Here is a 16250-nt window from a genome sequence, read left to right as displayed (position 1 = left end):
TCAGAGAGGTACAGTCACAGGGGTCAGGTGTGGTATCAGGAATAATGTGGGAGGATGGATTGAAGTCCGGGCCAGGAATAATGGTAATTGTGGGAGACTCAACAAAGTGTGAGTATAGCTGAAGGAGCTGGGGAGCAGAAAGTATATGTGTCAGGTGGGAGGAAGAAAATAGATTTTGGAAGTTATGAGAACTGTAGAGAGTGAGCTGAGCATAGTTTGTGATTTTGAGGGCCTCTAAAAGTATTAAAGCAGTGGTGGCCACTGCACGCAGAGATGAGGGCTAGGCTAAAACAGTAAGGTCAAGTTGTTTGGACAGAAAGGCTACAGGGCGCAGTCCCGGCTCTTGTGTAAGAATTCTGACCGCACTAACCATGCCTAGGAAGGAAAGGAGTTATTTCATAGAAGGGATTGGGGTTTGGGAGATTAGCTGGACACGATCAGCAGGGAGAGCACGTGTGTTTTCATGAGAATTATGCCGAGGTAGGTAACAGATGAGGAAGAAATTTGGGCTTGACTGAAGTAATGGGGGCTGTCTGTGAAGCTTTGCGGCAGTACAGCCCAGGTAATTTGCTGAGCCTGTTGGGTGTCAGGGTCAGTCTAAGTGAAAGTGAAGAGAGACTGGGATGAAGGGTGCAAAGGAATAGTAAAAAAAAAAGCATGTTTGAGATCTAGAACAGAATAATGGGTTGTGGAGGGAGGTATTTAGGATAGGAGAGTGTATGGGTTTGGCACCGCGGGGTGGATAGGCAAAACGATTTGGTTGATAAGGCGCAGATCCTGGACTAACCTGTAAGACTGGTCCAGTTTTTGGACAGGTAAAATGGGGGAATTATAAGGAGAGTTTATAGGCTTTAAAAGGCCATGCTGTAACAGGCAAGTGATAACAGGCTTTAATCCTTTTAAAGTGTGCTGTGGGATGGGATATTGGCGTTGAGCGGGGTAAGGGTGATTAGGTTTTAATGGGATGGTAAGGGGTGCATCATTTGTTGCCAAGGAGGGAGTAGAGGTATCCTATACTTGTGGATTAAGGTGGGGAGATACAAGGAGAGGATGTGAAGGAGGCTTTGAACTGGGGAAAAAGGCAGCAGTGAGGTGTGGCTATAGCCCAGGAACAGTCAGGGAAGCAGATAATTTAGTTAAAATGTCTCGACCTAATAAGGGAGCTGGGCAGGTGGGGATAACCAAAAAGGAGTGCATTAAAGAATGTTTTCCAAGTTGGCACCAGTGTAGGGGAGTATAAAGAGGTTTAGAAGCCTGGCTGTCAATACCCACAACACTTATGAAGGCAAGGGAAACAGGCCCTTGAAAAGAAGGTAATGAGGAGTGGGTAGCGTCCATATTGATTAAGAAGGGGACGGACTTACCCTCCATTGTAAGACTTACCCAAAGCATCTGAGGCTTCCAAGGAGATTGGGCAGTGTGTCTTCAGCTGCTAAGCCAAGAAGATCTGGGAAGGAGTAAGTCAGAGCCTTGGGCCAGTTGGACAGTCCAATTTCCAGTGGCGTCCCTCACAGATGGAACACGACTTAAGAGGAATCCCAGGCTGTGGGCATTCCTTGGCCTAGTGGCCAGATTTCCGGCACTTGAAGCAAGATCCTGGGGGAGGAAGTCCTGAAGGAACGCCTGACTGCTGTGGCTTAGGCGTTTTGAAGTTTTTGTGTGCTAGAGATATGGCTGGGGTTTTCTCTCACAGCAGAGTCAAGTAGTTGCAACTCTTCTCTATTACTGTACACCTTGAAGGTGAGGTTAATTAGGTCCTGTTGTGGGGTTTGAGGGCCGGAATCTAATTTTTGGAGTTTTTCTAATGTTGGGAGCGGATTGGGTAATAAAATGCATATTAAGAATAAGGCAGCCTCTAGCCCGCCTGGGTCTAGGGCGGTAAAGCATCTAAGAGTTGCTGCCAGACGGGCCATGAACTGGCCTGGGTTTTTGTATTTGATGAAAAAGAGCCTAAATGCTAACTGATTTGGGAGAGGTCAGATAAAGAAAAAAGGAGCATTAACCTTGAGTATGCCTTTAGCTCCAGCCACCTCTTTAAGAGGAAATTGTTGGGCAGGTGGGAGAGGGCTAGTCGCAGAACAAAACCGTAAGCCAGACTGGGTGTGGGGAGGGGAGGTGATAGAAGGGTTATGGGGTGGGGGAGCAGAAGCTGAAGAAGAATTGGGACCTGGCTTGGCCTGGCGAGGAGCAGCCTGGGGAAAAGGGGGGAGGTCAGATGAGTCCATAGAAAAGAAGGATTCAGAGGACTCAGAGCTTGGGGTGGAGACTGAAGGAACAGATAGGACAGAAAGAAGAAAGATTTGGAATGAGTCTCATTGGGAACAAATACTAGGGAGGGACCAATGTGTAAAAGATTGCCTGGACATCAGGCATCTCAGACCATTTGCCCATTTTTTGACAAACATTATCTAGATCTTGCAGGATAGACAAATCAAAAGTGCCATTCTCTGGCCACTTGGAACTACTGTCGAGTTTGTATTGGGGCCAAGCGGTATTGCAGAAGGAAATAAAACGCTTAGATTTTAAGTCAGGCGAGAGTTGAAGAGGTTTTAAGTTCTTGAGAACACAGGCTAAGGGAGAAGAAGGAGGAATGGAGGGTGGAAGGTTGCCCATAGTGAAGGAGGCAAGTTTAAAGAGAAGGGTAGAGACATGGAGAGAAGGGGTGGGGAGTGCTTGCCCCCCAGGAAAGTGGAGAAGGGGTAGAGACACCAAGAGAAGGGGTCGGGGGGTACTTGCCCCCCAGAAAGGCGGTGCTTGCTGCTAAGGGTGAAGGACCAAGGCAGGTGGCCCTGCATGGTCAGACACCTCTGAAACGTGGGTGAATAATCAGGCAGGCGTCCCTGCAATGATTAAACACCAAGGGAAGGCTGCCTTCCTGAGTCTGTGACTGGTGCTGGAGTTTTGGATCCACAGATAAAATGTGTCTCCTTTGTCTCTACCAGAAATGAAAGGAATTGAAATTAAGAGAAGGAGAGATTGAAGGGTGATGCCAAGATTGAAAGGAGAAAGAGGTTGAGGGGTAGTGAGAGAGGTTGGAGAGTAAAAAGAGGCCGCTTACCCGATTTAAAATCGGTGAGATGTTCCTTGGGCTGGTTGGTCTGAGGACCTGGGGTCATAGGTGGATCTCTTCACCGAGTGAGGGTGAGGACAGGGGACTGGTCTCCCGAAGGAGTCCTGCTGACCCAGGTCTTCGGCACCAAATGTCTCACGTGTCTGTGTGAAGAGACCACCAAACAGCCTTTGTGTGAGCAACAAGGCTGTTTATTTCACCTAGGTGCAGGTGGGCTGAGTCCGAAAAGAGAGTCAGCAAGGGTGGTGGGATTATCATTAGTTCTTATAGGTTTTGGGATAGGTGGTGGAGTTAGGAGCAATGTTTTGTGGGCAGGGGATAGATCTCACAAAGTACATTCTCAAGGGTGGGAAGAATTACAAAGAATGTTCTTAAGGGTGGGGGAGATTACAAAGAACCTTATTAAGGGTGGGGGAGAAACAAATCACAATGGTGGAATGTCATCAGCTAAGGCTATTTTCACTTCTTTTGTGGCTCTTCAGTTGCTTCAGGCCATCTGGATGTATACGTGCAGGTCACAGGGGATATGATGGCTTAGCTTGGGCTCAGAGGCCTGACACTTATTAGTTTCCAAAACTTGTCCTTTTGTGTTTTTAATGGAGACTTCATTAAGGCCTGATTGATTAAACCATTAGCCATTGGAAATCTACTTAACCTTCAGCATCTCTCTCCTCCCCAGAGCTTGTGAGTGGGGCTGAAAGTTCCAGCCCTCTAATCACAGGGTTGGTTCCCCTGGCAACCAGCCGTCTATCTTTAAAGGTTTCCTAAAGTCGCCTCATTAACAAAATCCCAGATGTGGTTGAAAGGGGCTTGTTATGAATAACAAAATTCACTCCTATCATCTTTTATCTATCTGGAGCTATTTCAGGAACCGAGTATAAAAACCAAATATTATACCAAAAGATGCTCCTATCACCCCAGTCACTTCAGAAATTACAAGGGCTTTATGAGCGCTGAACAAGAACCAGGGACAAAGACCAAATATTTATATTTCTTATTATTAATATAAGCCACAATATCACAACCAAATATATTTTACAATTATACCGTAATGGTACTGTTTTAGCTTCTGTATTCTTGACAATTTTCTGTCTAGTTATTTATTTGGGAAAAGAGTGAAGTCTTCAGTTACAGCTATGGATTTGTCTACTCCAGTTATAACCACGGATTTGTCTGTTTCTCCTTTCAGTTCATTAATTTTTATTTCATGTGTTTTGTTGGTCTTTTTAAGGTGCATACATGTTTATAATTTCTTTGTAAATTGGCTCTTCCATGGTTCTGTATCTCTTTTTATCTCCAGTGATTTTCTTTGCCCTAAAGTCAACACTGTCAGATATTATAATAGATACTCCAGCTTTTCTTTTGTTAATATTTCCATGGTATACTTTTTTCCCATTTCTTTTAACCTACATAATAATAGTATTATTATTGTTATTATTTTCAGTGGTATTTAAGTATATTCACTTTAACCTACATATTATTTTTGAAGTGAGTTTCTTATAGAATCATATTTATCCTGCTAATCTCTGTCTTTTCAGTGGTGTGTTTATGCCATTTATACTTAAGGTAATTACAGGTAAGTTTGGATTCAGGTCAACCATTCTATTATTTGTTTTATGTTTGTCCCTTTGTTTTTGTTCTTCTGTTTCTTTCTGCCTACTTTTGGATTATCTTAACATGTTTTGGTATTCCACTTTATTTTTTTTTTTTTTTTGCTTTTCCTGATATCTCTTTGTGTGGTTTTTAAAGCGGTTGCTATAGGGCTTACGATATATCTACTTTTTACCATCTACTTAGAGTTATTACATTAAATATTAAATATGTTATATAAATATTACATAATATGAATATTACATTACCTAAAATAATGCAGAAACCTAACCGCAATCATGAGTCCCTTTACATGAGTCCCTTTACCATTCTACTTTTTTTTTTTTTTTGAGATGGAGTTTCGCTCTTGTCGCCCAGGCTGTAGTGCAATGGCACGATCTCGGCTCACCGCAACCTCCACCTTCTGGGTTCAATTCTCCTGCCTCAGCCTCCCGAGTAGCTGGGATTACAGGCATGTGTCACCACACCTGGCTAATTTTGTATTTTTAGAAGAGACGGGGTTTCTCCATGTTGGTCAGGCTGGTCTCGAACTCCCGACCTCAGGTGATCCACCTGCCTCAGCCTCCCAAAGTGTTGGGATTACAGGTGTGAGCCACCGCACCCAGCCCTCTACCTTTTTTTTGGAGTAGTGTTATATCTGTTTACATTGGAAATCCCTTCAGCCAGTTTTTAATTTTTGCCTTTAACTTGCAAGCATATTTTTGAGAACTCAAGAGGAGAAAATCAGGCTCTTATACTTCCCTGGATTTCTATTGCTCTTCCTCCATTGCTGTTATTCCAGATTTTTCTGTATTATAATTACGCTTTTCTCAGAAGAACTTTCCTTGACAATTCTTTAAGAGCAGGTCTGCTGACAACACATAGTCTTAATTTTCCTTTATCTGAGAATGTCCTTATCTCTGAAGGATATTTTCTCTGGATATAGAATTGTGGGTTGACAGTTCTTTACTTTTAGTACTTTAAATACGTGTTTCTATTTCTTGTTGGCCTTTATGATTTCTGATGAGAAATCCGCAGTCAGTCAAATCATTGTTACCCTATAAGTAATATATTATTTTTATCTAGTTATCATTATTATTGTTATTATTATTTTGAGATGAAGTCTCACTGTGTTGTCCAGGCTGGAGTGCAATGGCACAATCTTGGCTCACTGCAACCTCCAACTCCTGGGTCCAAGTGATTCTTCTGCCTCAGACTCCCGAGTATCTGGGATTACAGACATGCACCACCACACCTGGCTAATATATATATATATATATATTTTGTATTTTAAGTAGAGATGAGGTTTCACCATGCTAGCCAGGCTGGTCTCGAACTCCTGACCTCAGGTGATCTGCCTGCCTCGGCCTTACGAAGTGCTGGGATTATAGGTGTGAGCTGCTGTGCCTGGCTGTTTTCTAGTTATTTTTAAGTATATATTTTTTTCTGTTTAATTTTCAGCAGTTTGGTTATGATATGTTTAAGAGTTGTTTTTGTGTGTGTGTGTGTTGTGCTTATTGTATTCAGTCAGCTTCCTCAATCTGTTGTTTTTTTCCTTCACAAAATTTGTGAAGTTTTAGCTATTTTTTTTATTTTTTTCTGTCCTAAACTGTTACCTCTTCTTTTTCGACTCTAATGGCACAAATATTAGAATTTTTGGTATTGTCCCACTAGTCCCTGGGGTCTATATTCATTTATAAAAATCTTTTATCTTCACATTGCGTAATTGCTATAGATTTATCTTCCAGTTTACTGACTCTTTGCTCTGAGACTGCCATTTTTCTATTGACCCCATCCAGTGAAATTTTAAAATTTCATTTACTGTATTTTTCACTTCTAAATTTTTTATTTTTTTTTTGAGACAGAGTCTCGTTCTGTTGCCTAGGCTGGAGTGCAATGGTGCGATCTTGGCTCATTGCAACCTCCACCTCCTGGGTTCAAGCGATTTTCCTGCCTCAGCTTCCTGAGTAGCTGGGATTACAGGCACCTACTACCACGCCCGCTAATTTTTGTATTTTTAGTAGAGATGGGGTTTCATCATGTTGGCCAGGCTGGTCTCGAACTCCTGACCTTGTGATCTGCCTGCCTCAGCCTCCCAAAGTGCTATGATTACAGGCATGAGCCACCGCGCCTGGCCTAAAATTTTAATTTCTTTCTTTATGTCTCATTTCTTTACTGAGACTTTATATCTTTCTATTCATTTCTAGGGTGTTCACCTTTATTTTTTGGAATATTTTTCCTGATAAGTCCTAAATCTGTGTCATCTTGGCATTTGCATCTATTGATTGTGCTTTCGTATGTAAATTGAGATATTCTTGGTTCTTTGTGTGCTTGGTAATTTTGGATTGTATGCTCAACATTAAAAGTTTTTTTTTTTTTTTTAAATTTGAGTCTTATTTAAATTCTGTGGAAAATGTTGATTTTTTGTTTTTGTTTTTGTTTTTTGAGACGGAGGCTTGCTCTCAGTGGCACAATCTTGGCTCACTGCAAGCTCCGCCTCCCGGGTTCACGCCATTCTCCTGCCTCAGCCTCCTGAGTAGCTGGGACTATAGGCACCTGCCACCACGCCTTGCCTAATTTTTGTATTTTTAGTAGAGACAGGGTCTTGCCATAATGCCCAGGCTGGTCTCGAACTCCTGACCTCAAGAGATCTGCCTGTCTTGGCCTCCCAAAGTGCTGGGATTACAGGTATGAGCCACCATGCCCAGCTGAAGTAATTGTTTTCTGTGTGACTATGGCACAAACTCAGTATGCAATGGATGCAATGGTTTATTTTTTTTTTTAATTTTTTTAGTTCCATAGGTTTTTGGGGAACAGATTGCAGTAGATTACTGGTTTCAGTTTGTTTTGAATTTTTAGAGATTGTCCTTTATTTTTAGTGTTTTTTAAAAATTTTTGTCTCTTGAACATTCCATCATTCATTTTCTGAACAAAATGCTAAATTTATTGTGCGATATACAAGGGAGAGCCATAATTGTAGGACATAATTTCTGTGAATGAAACAAACTGCCTGACCAGGTGCAGTGGTTCATGCTTATGATCCCACCATTTTGGGAGGCTGAGGTGGGAGGATCACTCAAGGCCATGAATCTGAGACAAGCCTGGGCAACATAGTGAGACCCTGTCTATTAAAAATAAACAAACAAACAATGTTATCCAGGTATGGTAGTGCATGCCTGTAGTCCCAGCTCCTTGGGAGGCTGAGATGGGAAGATTGCTTGAGCCCAGGAGTTCAAGGATATAATGAGCTATGATTGCACCACTGCACTCCAACCTGGGTGACAGAGCAAGACTTTGTTTCAAAAGAAAAAAGAAAAGAAACTGCTGGTCTTAAATAGGATTTGAGGAATTATGGAGTTCAGGGATTGGTGAAGTAGGAGTATTTAGGAATTGATTGACCTTGTATTATGTAAATGTGGTTATGAATTGTGGCTGTTGCTGACTGGTGACTTGCTGAAGTGATATCATTCATTCAAAGCTTCCTTTGATGGGCTTAGGATGGGTTTAACACCAGTTCTGATGATTACTTGTTGTTACGGTCCTTTCTGGAATTTGGAGTTTAGAACTTTTTTTAAATCATATGTAAAACATTTACATGGTTCAAAAATCAAAACTATATCACGAGATGCATTCACAGGAGTCTGGCTTTCTTTCTTATCCCTTCCATCCTTTTTTTCTTTTCTTTTCTTTTTTTTTTTTTTTTTTGAGACAGGATCTTCTTCTGTCACCCAGGCTGGAATGCAGTGGCACCTTCACAGCTCACTGCAACCTCAACCTTCCAGGCTCATGTGATCCTCCCCGCTCAGACTCCTGAGTAGCTGGGATTATGAGTACGTGCAACCACATCTGCCTAATTTTTAAATTTGTTGTAGAGACGGGATCTCCCTATGTTGGCTAGGCTGGTCTCAAACTCCCGGGCTCAAGCAACCCTCTTGCCTTAGCCTCCCAAGATGCTGGGATTACAGGTGTGAGCTACCACTCCTGGCCTGTTTTTTTTGCTATTGAGTAAAGGTTGGTAAACAGTCTGCAGGCCAAATTTGGCCCACTTTTTTTTTTTTTTTGTAAATAAGATTTTGTTGGAGCACAGCCATACTCATTCGTTTACATAATTGTGTATGGCTTTGGCTTTTGTGCTGCAGTGGCAGAATTGAGTAGCTATGACAGAGAATACAGTATGTGGCCTAGAGACTGAAATATTTACTCTCTAGACCTGTATTGAAAAAGTTTGCTGACTCCTGCTATAAAGAATCAATCATTTTCATTAAGTTTTGGCTTATTTCTTCTTTCTTTCTTTTTAAAAAACAAAAGCAGATACTTAAATATACTCAACATTTATCTCCTTTTTCTACAAAGTACAGCACACTATAAACTCTTTACTGTCTTGCCTTTTTCACTAAACAGTGTATCTTGAAAGTCACTCTGTATCAGTATCTTTCTCATTCCTGGACTGGTTACAGTTTTCATCTCCTTTAGGCCATATTTTTCTGCTATATCTTCATTTTCTACAGGTATGCTGTTCATCTTATTAGTATCCTCTTTTTCTTACAATGTCCTTGAATGAGGTTTGGTCAACAACTCTTTTATTTGTTAGTATTTATTTCCTGTGCATTTTGTAACATTAAAATATTATTAGCTCTAATGATATTAAGCTCTAAGTTACAAACTATAAGCAGTTGTAAATTAGGTACTATGTCTTTTCAGCAGTATATTGTTCTCAGGATAGTTGTCTACCTAGTTCAAGTGCCATTGACATCATGCTTGCCCTATAATCTAACAATCTCAGTTATTACAAATAATATCTGTGTTTTAACGGTGTCTTTGTAATGCCTAGCTATTTCACTGGGCATCTGTAATAGAAAGATACGTGGTTTTAAAAATACACATCAAACGTTTCTGGGTCTTTTTCCCCTTCTTCCCAACAAAATAGCCTAATTAGTGTATAGTATTAGTAGTGCTTCCTGATGCTGGAATGTTATTTGTGTTGATTAGTTAACCCTAAATACTGCTACTATTTTTTGTTGTTGTTGTTTTAGGTTAAATGGAAACCACGCTTGGGAACTGGATGCCTGTGTAGCTGTTCTACCATATCAGTGTATTGCAATGAGCGGGGGAGGAGAGCAGCCGGATATCCTGAGTGTTGGAATCCTAGTGAAAGAAAGATGGAAAGTGGTGAGTGTACATCTCAGAGAGTGTGTGTGTGTGTGTGTGTGTGTGTGTGTGTATACATATCGGGGGGTAATTTTTGGTATCCTGATAAAAATAGCATTTCATTAGGAAATATTACATACGTTACTTATATGCCTAAAGCAGTTATTTACAGTTATTTTTCTATGATTAAGCTCTGTTTATACCCTAATTCTTACTCTTGCTTCGTATAGTACTAAATTTTTGAACAGATGAAAAAAATACAGTGTTTGAAAGTACAATGAGCTGGCCGGGCGCAGTGGCTCTCGCCTATAATCCCAGCACTTTGGGAGGCCGAGGCGGGCGGATCACGAGGTCAGGAGATCAAGACCATCCTGGCTAACACGATGAAACCCCATCTCTACAAAAAAAAAAAAGCAAAAAAAATTAGCTGGGCGTGGTGCGGGCGCCTGTAGTCCCAGCTACTCGGGAGGTTGAGGCAGGAGAATGGCGTGAACCCGGGAAAAAAAAGGAAGTACAATGAGCTGCTCTCCTTTTTTTTTTTATTAAGGAAAATTGTAAGTATACATAAAAAATAGAGACTTATATAATGAACCTCCATGTACTCATGACTCAAGTTAAATAGTCATCAATGTATGATTAATTTTGTTTCATCTCTCTCCCAGAATATTTTGAAGCGATATTTAACCTTAGCATTTCTTCTGTGTATACTTCAGTATGTATCTCTAAAAAATAAGGACTTACTTTTAAAAACATAATCATAATACCATTATCATACCTTAAAAATAATCATTTCTTCCCTGCTGACTCCTCCCCCAAGACTGTGTATCATTTTGTCTGTTAGCATGTAGTATTTTTCAGCTACTTTCTACTGTTATAAAATACTGTAGTAGTACTAAAAAAAAGTAATCATTTCTTAATATTACCAAATACAGTTTTAGTTTTCACATTCTCCTGATTGTAAAGTATTTTGAATAGCCTGAATCAAGATCCAAATAAAACCTGGATATTGTAATTAGTTGCCATTACTTTTCTTTTCATTTCTAGGTTCCTTCCTTTTTATTGCTCTTTTTTTTTCCTTACAATTTATTTACTGAAGAAATTAGGTGATTTGTCTGTAGACTTTCCCATGGTTTGGATTTTGCTATTTGCTTCCATTTGGGGTTAACACATTTCTCTGTCTTGTGTATTTCATGTAAATTGGTAGTTGTATCTACAGGCTTGATTAGATCTGACTTTAGATTTGTTTTGAGATGGGGACATCTTTTTTTCATAAATGTTATTGTGAGCCTTCACTAGGAGGCATATAATATCTTATTGTCCATCTGTCTATCTTTTTTGTGGTGTTAACACTATTGATGATCATTACCTAGGTCTATTACTTAGGGATTGCAGATTGGTGATATTCCATAATTCATTTATTAGTTGAAATGTATCTATAAGGACAAGTTTTTTATCATCAATTATTTGATTATCTTGAGGTACAATTTGATTAGGAAAACAAGATAAATACTTGCTTCTCTTTTTTAATTTACCAGTTTTCAAAACAATGAATTGGTTTCTTGCCATTCTCCAAAGTGATCAATTAGATTTGTTTTTTTAGTATAATTAAGAATTCATGGATTTAAACAAATTTGATGTGTTTCAGTGAATGGTAGTTATCCTTATAAATGTTTAAATTGTCTTATTTGACTAAGGGGACACACTTCACATTGTCTTCTGAGTTCTTTTGACAGGATCCTAATCATCTTTCAATGGCTTTCTTTTCCTAGACCTGGAATCTGCCATCTCTCTAATACTACTTGTTTCTTAAAGGAACTATTTTTGTTTGGGATATATTTAAATATTTTTTTATTGCTACACAGTCCACCAAAATTTTTTTCCATTAGTAGGTTTCACAAAGCTATTTTAATGGTTTCCTTAATCTATGAACAGATTGGAAAAAGAAGACCCTTTAGAAATAGAATTTTTATTTTTTATTTGTATGGTACAATGTGTTTTACTGATTAGGTAAGTCAGTAGGCTTTGAAAATTTACTTGACCAAATATAAGAAAACTATGTCATTATCATGGACTAGTGCAGGGAGATTCAGCAGTTGCTAATCTTTTATGTAAGTCAGACATGAGTGTTGCTTTGGTGAGAGGATTATAGTAAGCACTGTGTTAAGGCTGGTTTGTTCTCCAGTGGACATATCAAAACGCGACAAGTGAAACTCTTGATTGGCATGGTTCCCTTGTCCTGGTAATTAGAACTAATATATCTGAGCAACTTATCTCCAAAATTTGGTAGGGCATAGTGGCATTTTTAGTTAAAAAAAAATGACAAGCTCATTGTTATGGATGGTGTTTTAGTTATTTATTGTTATATAACAAACTACATCAAAATTTAGAGGCTTATTTAGCTTACAGTTTTGTGACGTAGGAATTTGGGAAGAGTTTGCCTGGGTGATTTGTCTCTTAACCATGTGGCACTAGGAAGATTGTTTTGGTTAGAGGATCCATTTATACATGGTTTCTTCACTCACTTGTCTGGTATCTTGAGGTCCTTAGCTCTTCACCCCCAACCCCCAACCCCCAACCTGGTGGCTCATTTTCTAGGGCATCTCCATGTGGCTGTGGCTTCTCAGGATGGTCCCATTTCTTTTTTTTTTTTTTTTTTTTTTTTTTTTTTTTTTTTTGAGACGGAGTCTTGCTCTGTCGCCCAGGCTGGAGTGCAGAGGCGTGATCTCAGCTCACTGCAGCCTCCGCCTCCCGGGTTCAAGCGACTCTCCTGCCTCAGCCTCCCAAGTAGCTGGGATTACAGGCACGCGCCATCACACTGGCTAATTTTTGTATTTTTAGTAGAGACGGGGTTTTGCCATGTTGGCCAGTCTGGTCTGGAACTCCCGACCTCAGGTGATTCACCTGACTTGACCTCCCAAAGTGCTGGGATTACAGATGTGAGCCACTGCGCCTGGCCAGATGGTACCATTTCTTACATGGTAGCTAGCTTTCAAGAGACAGGAAATGGAAGCTCCCAGGCTGGTTAAGGGCAATCCTCAGAGCTGGCAGAGTGTCACTTTGCCCTATTCTGTTGATGAAAACAGTTAAGGGGAAAATGGACTCTACCTCTTGGTGGGGGAGTAGCAAGGTCATACTGTTTTCATCAGTGTGAAAGGTTTTCTTCACATTGAAGAAGAGCAGGAATTGATGATATTGTTGTGCCTATCGTTGGAAAATACAATCTTCCACAGACCTTACCTCTATTCTTCTTGTAATCTGTGTACCCCAATCATACTAAACTGCCTCTGTCTCTTTGCCTCATAAACCTTGATAATTTCTTAGGGCTTTGTCAGGCCAATTAAAAAATGCTGTATTAATGTTTAAATGGCATTATAGGAATAGAAATAGACTAAGAAGCAAGAACATTTACTTCAGCCTAGATGTTTTATTCTGTCATTTGGTAAGGTTTTTTGTGAGGTAAAACATGAAGCTACCTCTACCAGTCCTTAGTTAGAAAGGAATCTGTTTGGTACTGTTTATGAGTTTTTAAAGCTACACTAGGTTTTATTTAATGGACAAAATATAAAGAATCATAAGTATCAGTTTTTTTTTTTTTTTTTTTTTTTTTTTTGAGGCAGAGTCTCACACTGTCACCCAGGCTGGAGTGCAATGGTGTGATCTTGGCTCATTGCAACCTCTGCCTCCCAGGTTCAAGCGATTCTCCTGCCTCAGCCTCCTGAGTAGCTGGGATTACAGGCACATGCCACCACGCCCGGCTAATTTTTATAATTTTAGTAGAGACGGGGTTTCACGATGTTTGTCAGGCTGCTCTCAAACTCCTGACTTCATGATCCGCCCGCCTCAGCCTCCCAAAGTGCTGGGATTACAGGTGTGAGCCACCGTGTCTGGCCACTTCTGGAACTTTAAAAAAATCTTGAACTCATCCTGTAGTTTCAAGTAGTATTCCTTTCCCATCACCAAATGAAAATAAAGCAGGATCGGCCGGGTGTGGTGGCTCACGCCTGGAATCCCAGCACTTTGGGAGGCAGAGGTGGGCGGATCACCTGTGATCAGGAGTTTGAGACCAGCCTGGCCAACATGGTGAGACCCCATCTCTACTAAAAATACAAAAATTAGCCAAGCGTGGTGTTGCACACCTGTAATCCCAGCTACTGGGGAGGCTGAGGCAGGAGAATTGCTTGAACCCAGGAGGCGGAGGTTGCAGTGGGCCAAGATCATGCCACTGCACTCCAGCCCTGGCAACAGTGTGAGACTACCAACTCAAAAAATAAAAAAATAAAAAAAATAAAAAAATAAAGAAGGATTATGGCTCACATGTGCAAAGTAATAAATATAGGATTATATTTATAAGTTAGCACTTTGCCAAATGCTATGGGGGACACAAGGAAATAGAATGGAACAAATGGCCATCTCTTTGAAGAGGCTTAGTTTCTCTGTAGCAGGATAGGACATTGACAATGGAAAGTTAAGCAACATGACAGTTTGAAAACAAGTTATTTCATGGACAGGTCTTTAATTTAAAAAATACAAGGCAATAATACAAGTGCTATCTGAGGTATGGCCTGGTAAAGTGATTAATTGAATGATTAAATAAATAATTACTGTAGAAATTCAGAAGATAAAGAAATTAACCTAGATATAGTAATCAGTGAAGATCGAGTGGAGAAAGAGGTAGAACATGGAGCTGGGGTGTCTTGAGCTGGTTATGATTTAGGACCCTGTGCCTGTGATGACTTCCTACATTATATCACATCCTGGATGTTGGATAATGTGATAAGGAGACAACCTAGTTTCAGGAAATGGAAAAAATTGCTGTATCTAGCTTGAAGTATCTACCCCCACAACCCAGCTTTCAGACACTATAGGCGCACTTGCCACTGGCTCTTCAGAACTTGCTTATGATACTCACACCAGCATCCTGATATTCCCCAGTTAAGCTAACATATTTATTTTATCAGAGAGAATAGTGCTTGTTGAACTTGCTTAAATTGATTTTTTTTACTCTTATTTGAATAAATAGATGTATAGTGAATTCTGGGATAGTTTGGTACTAGAGTTCTCTGCCTGCTCTGTGGACCCTGTTAGGTACCTCAGAGAGAATGGTAAGTGGTGGTGAGAGGGCTGGGTGATTTTGTAGTGTTTTTTGTTTTTTTCGTTTTTGAGATGGAGTCTCTGTCACCCAGGTTGGAATGCAGTGGCAGGATCTTGGCTTACTTCTGCCTCTGCCTTCTGGGTTCAAGCAATTCTCCTGCCTCAGCCTCCTAAGTAGCTGGGATTACAGGCATGTACCACCGCGCCTGGCTAATTTTTGTATTTTTTAGTAGAGATGGGGGTTTCACCATGTTGGCCAGGCTGGTCTCGAACTCCTGACTTCAAGTGAGCCGCCCGCCTTGGCCTCCCAAAGTGCTAGGTTTACAGGTGTGAGCCACTGCACTCAGCCAGGATTTCATAGTTTAAAAAGTTTAAAAAGTCTTCCTTAAAATTAAAACAGCAAATCTGGTTGTAGAGTGGCATTTGTGGGAAGTGATTCTTTCAAATACTGTATTGTTGGTGACATTTCTGATGCTGGCTGTTGACCAAATTTTAAAATTGTTTGTGAGTGAAATAATTTCATTACTTTGTTGTGGATAAACCTGTGGGGAAAGGTTTTGATGTTATTTTCAGGCATATGTTTTCTTCTTGGCATATACATAGTTAATTTAACAATATTTAAATATTTTATCAAAAAACAGATTATAAAATTATACATTTTCTAAATATAAGAGATCAATTGCTTTCAAGTTAGAATCTTCTAGTAATTTAGAGTGTGTGTGTTCTTATTTTCTGTGCAGTTGAGAAAGATTGGGGGTGGGGGCTTTGGAGAAATTTACGATGCCTTGGACATGCTCACCAGGGAAAATGTTGCACTGAAGGTGGAATCAGCTCAACAACCAAAACAAGTTCTGAAAATGGAAGTTGCTGTTTTGAAAAAGCTGCAAGGTAAGCCCTTTGTAGAATATACAATTTATGATTTGTATGATAATTTATAATTTATTTGTATCTTCCTGAACCTTAATTACATTCTTTAAGTACTAATTGAATGTACTGGTGTCAGCCGGGTATAAATACGCTGAGCATTTTTCTCTTGGAAATTTTATAACGAGTTAGTAGTAGTAGAAGTATGTAATTACTTAGAATAATTGGGCTTTGGGAGTTCTTTTTCATGGAGTAAGGATAAGAGAGTGTGAATTAGCAGAATTTTTACTGCTTCGGAAAGTATTGTCATAAGTCTGCTATTTGCCTTTCTTTTTTAAACTACCAATAACAGATACCTCTGAGTTGTCTCTACTCATGTCTTTGGATGTTAAATATGTTTTAATCACAGTAAGGAAGCTGCCTTCAAATCACACTGCAGGATGGATTAAAAATAATACTGTTGATTATATGTTGATTCATATTAGCT

General features: G+C 39.9%; 1 protein-coding gene across 5 annotated transcripts in view; it reads left to right on the top strand.

The window, feature by feature from the left end:
* TTBK2 (tau tubulin kinase 2) overlaps window positions 1–16250 on the top strand; it is a 172989-nt gene that overhangs the window by 32429 nt on the left and 124310 nt on the right. For 3 of the 5 annotated variants that reach the window (XM_063698502.1, XM_063698501.1, XM_063698500.1), the window contains 2 exons: window positions 9694–9829; window positions 15640–15787. In XM_063698502.1, the coding sequence (XP_063554572.1) occupies window positions 9761–9829; window positions 15640–15787 (217 nt within the window). In that variant the 5' untranslated portion in view covers window positions 9694–9760. The remainder of the gene's footprint in view (window positions 1–9693; window positions 9830–15639; window positions 15788–16250) is intronic. The other 2 variants (XM_063698503.1, XM_063698499.1) reach the window with 1 other exon arrangement.

Source organism: Gorilla gorilla, chromosome 16 (assembly GCF_029281585.2).
Source record: "Gorilla gorilla gorilla isolate KB3781 chromosome 16, NHGRI_mGorGor1-v2.1_pri, whole genome shotgun sequence".
Lineage (NCBI taxonomy): Eukaryota > Metazoa > Chordata > Mammalia > Primates > Hominidae > Gorilla > Gorilla gorilla.
This window is presented reverse-complemented; position numbering and strand designations above follow the sequence as displayed.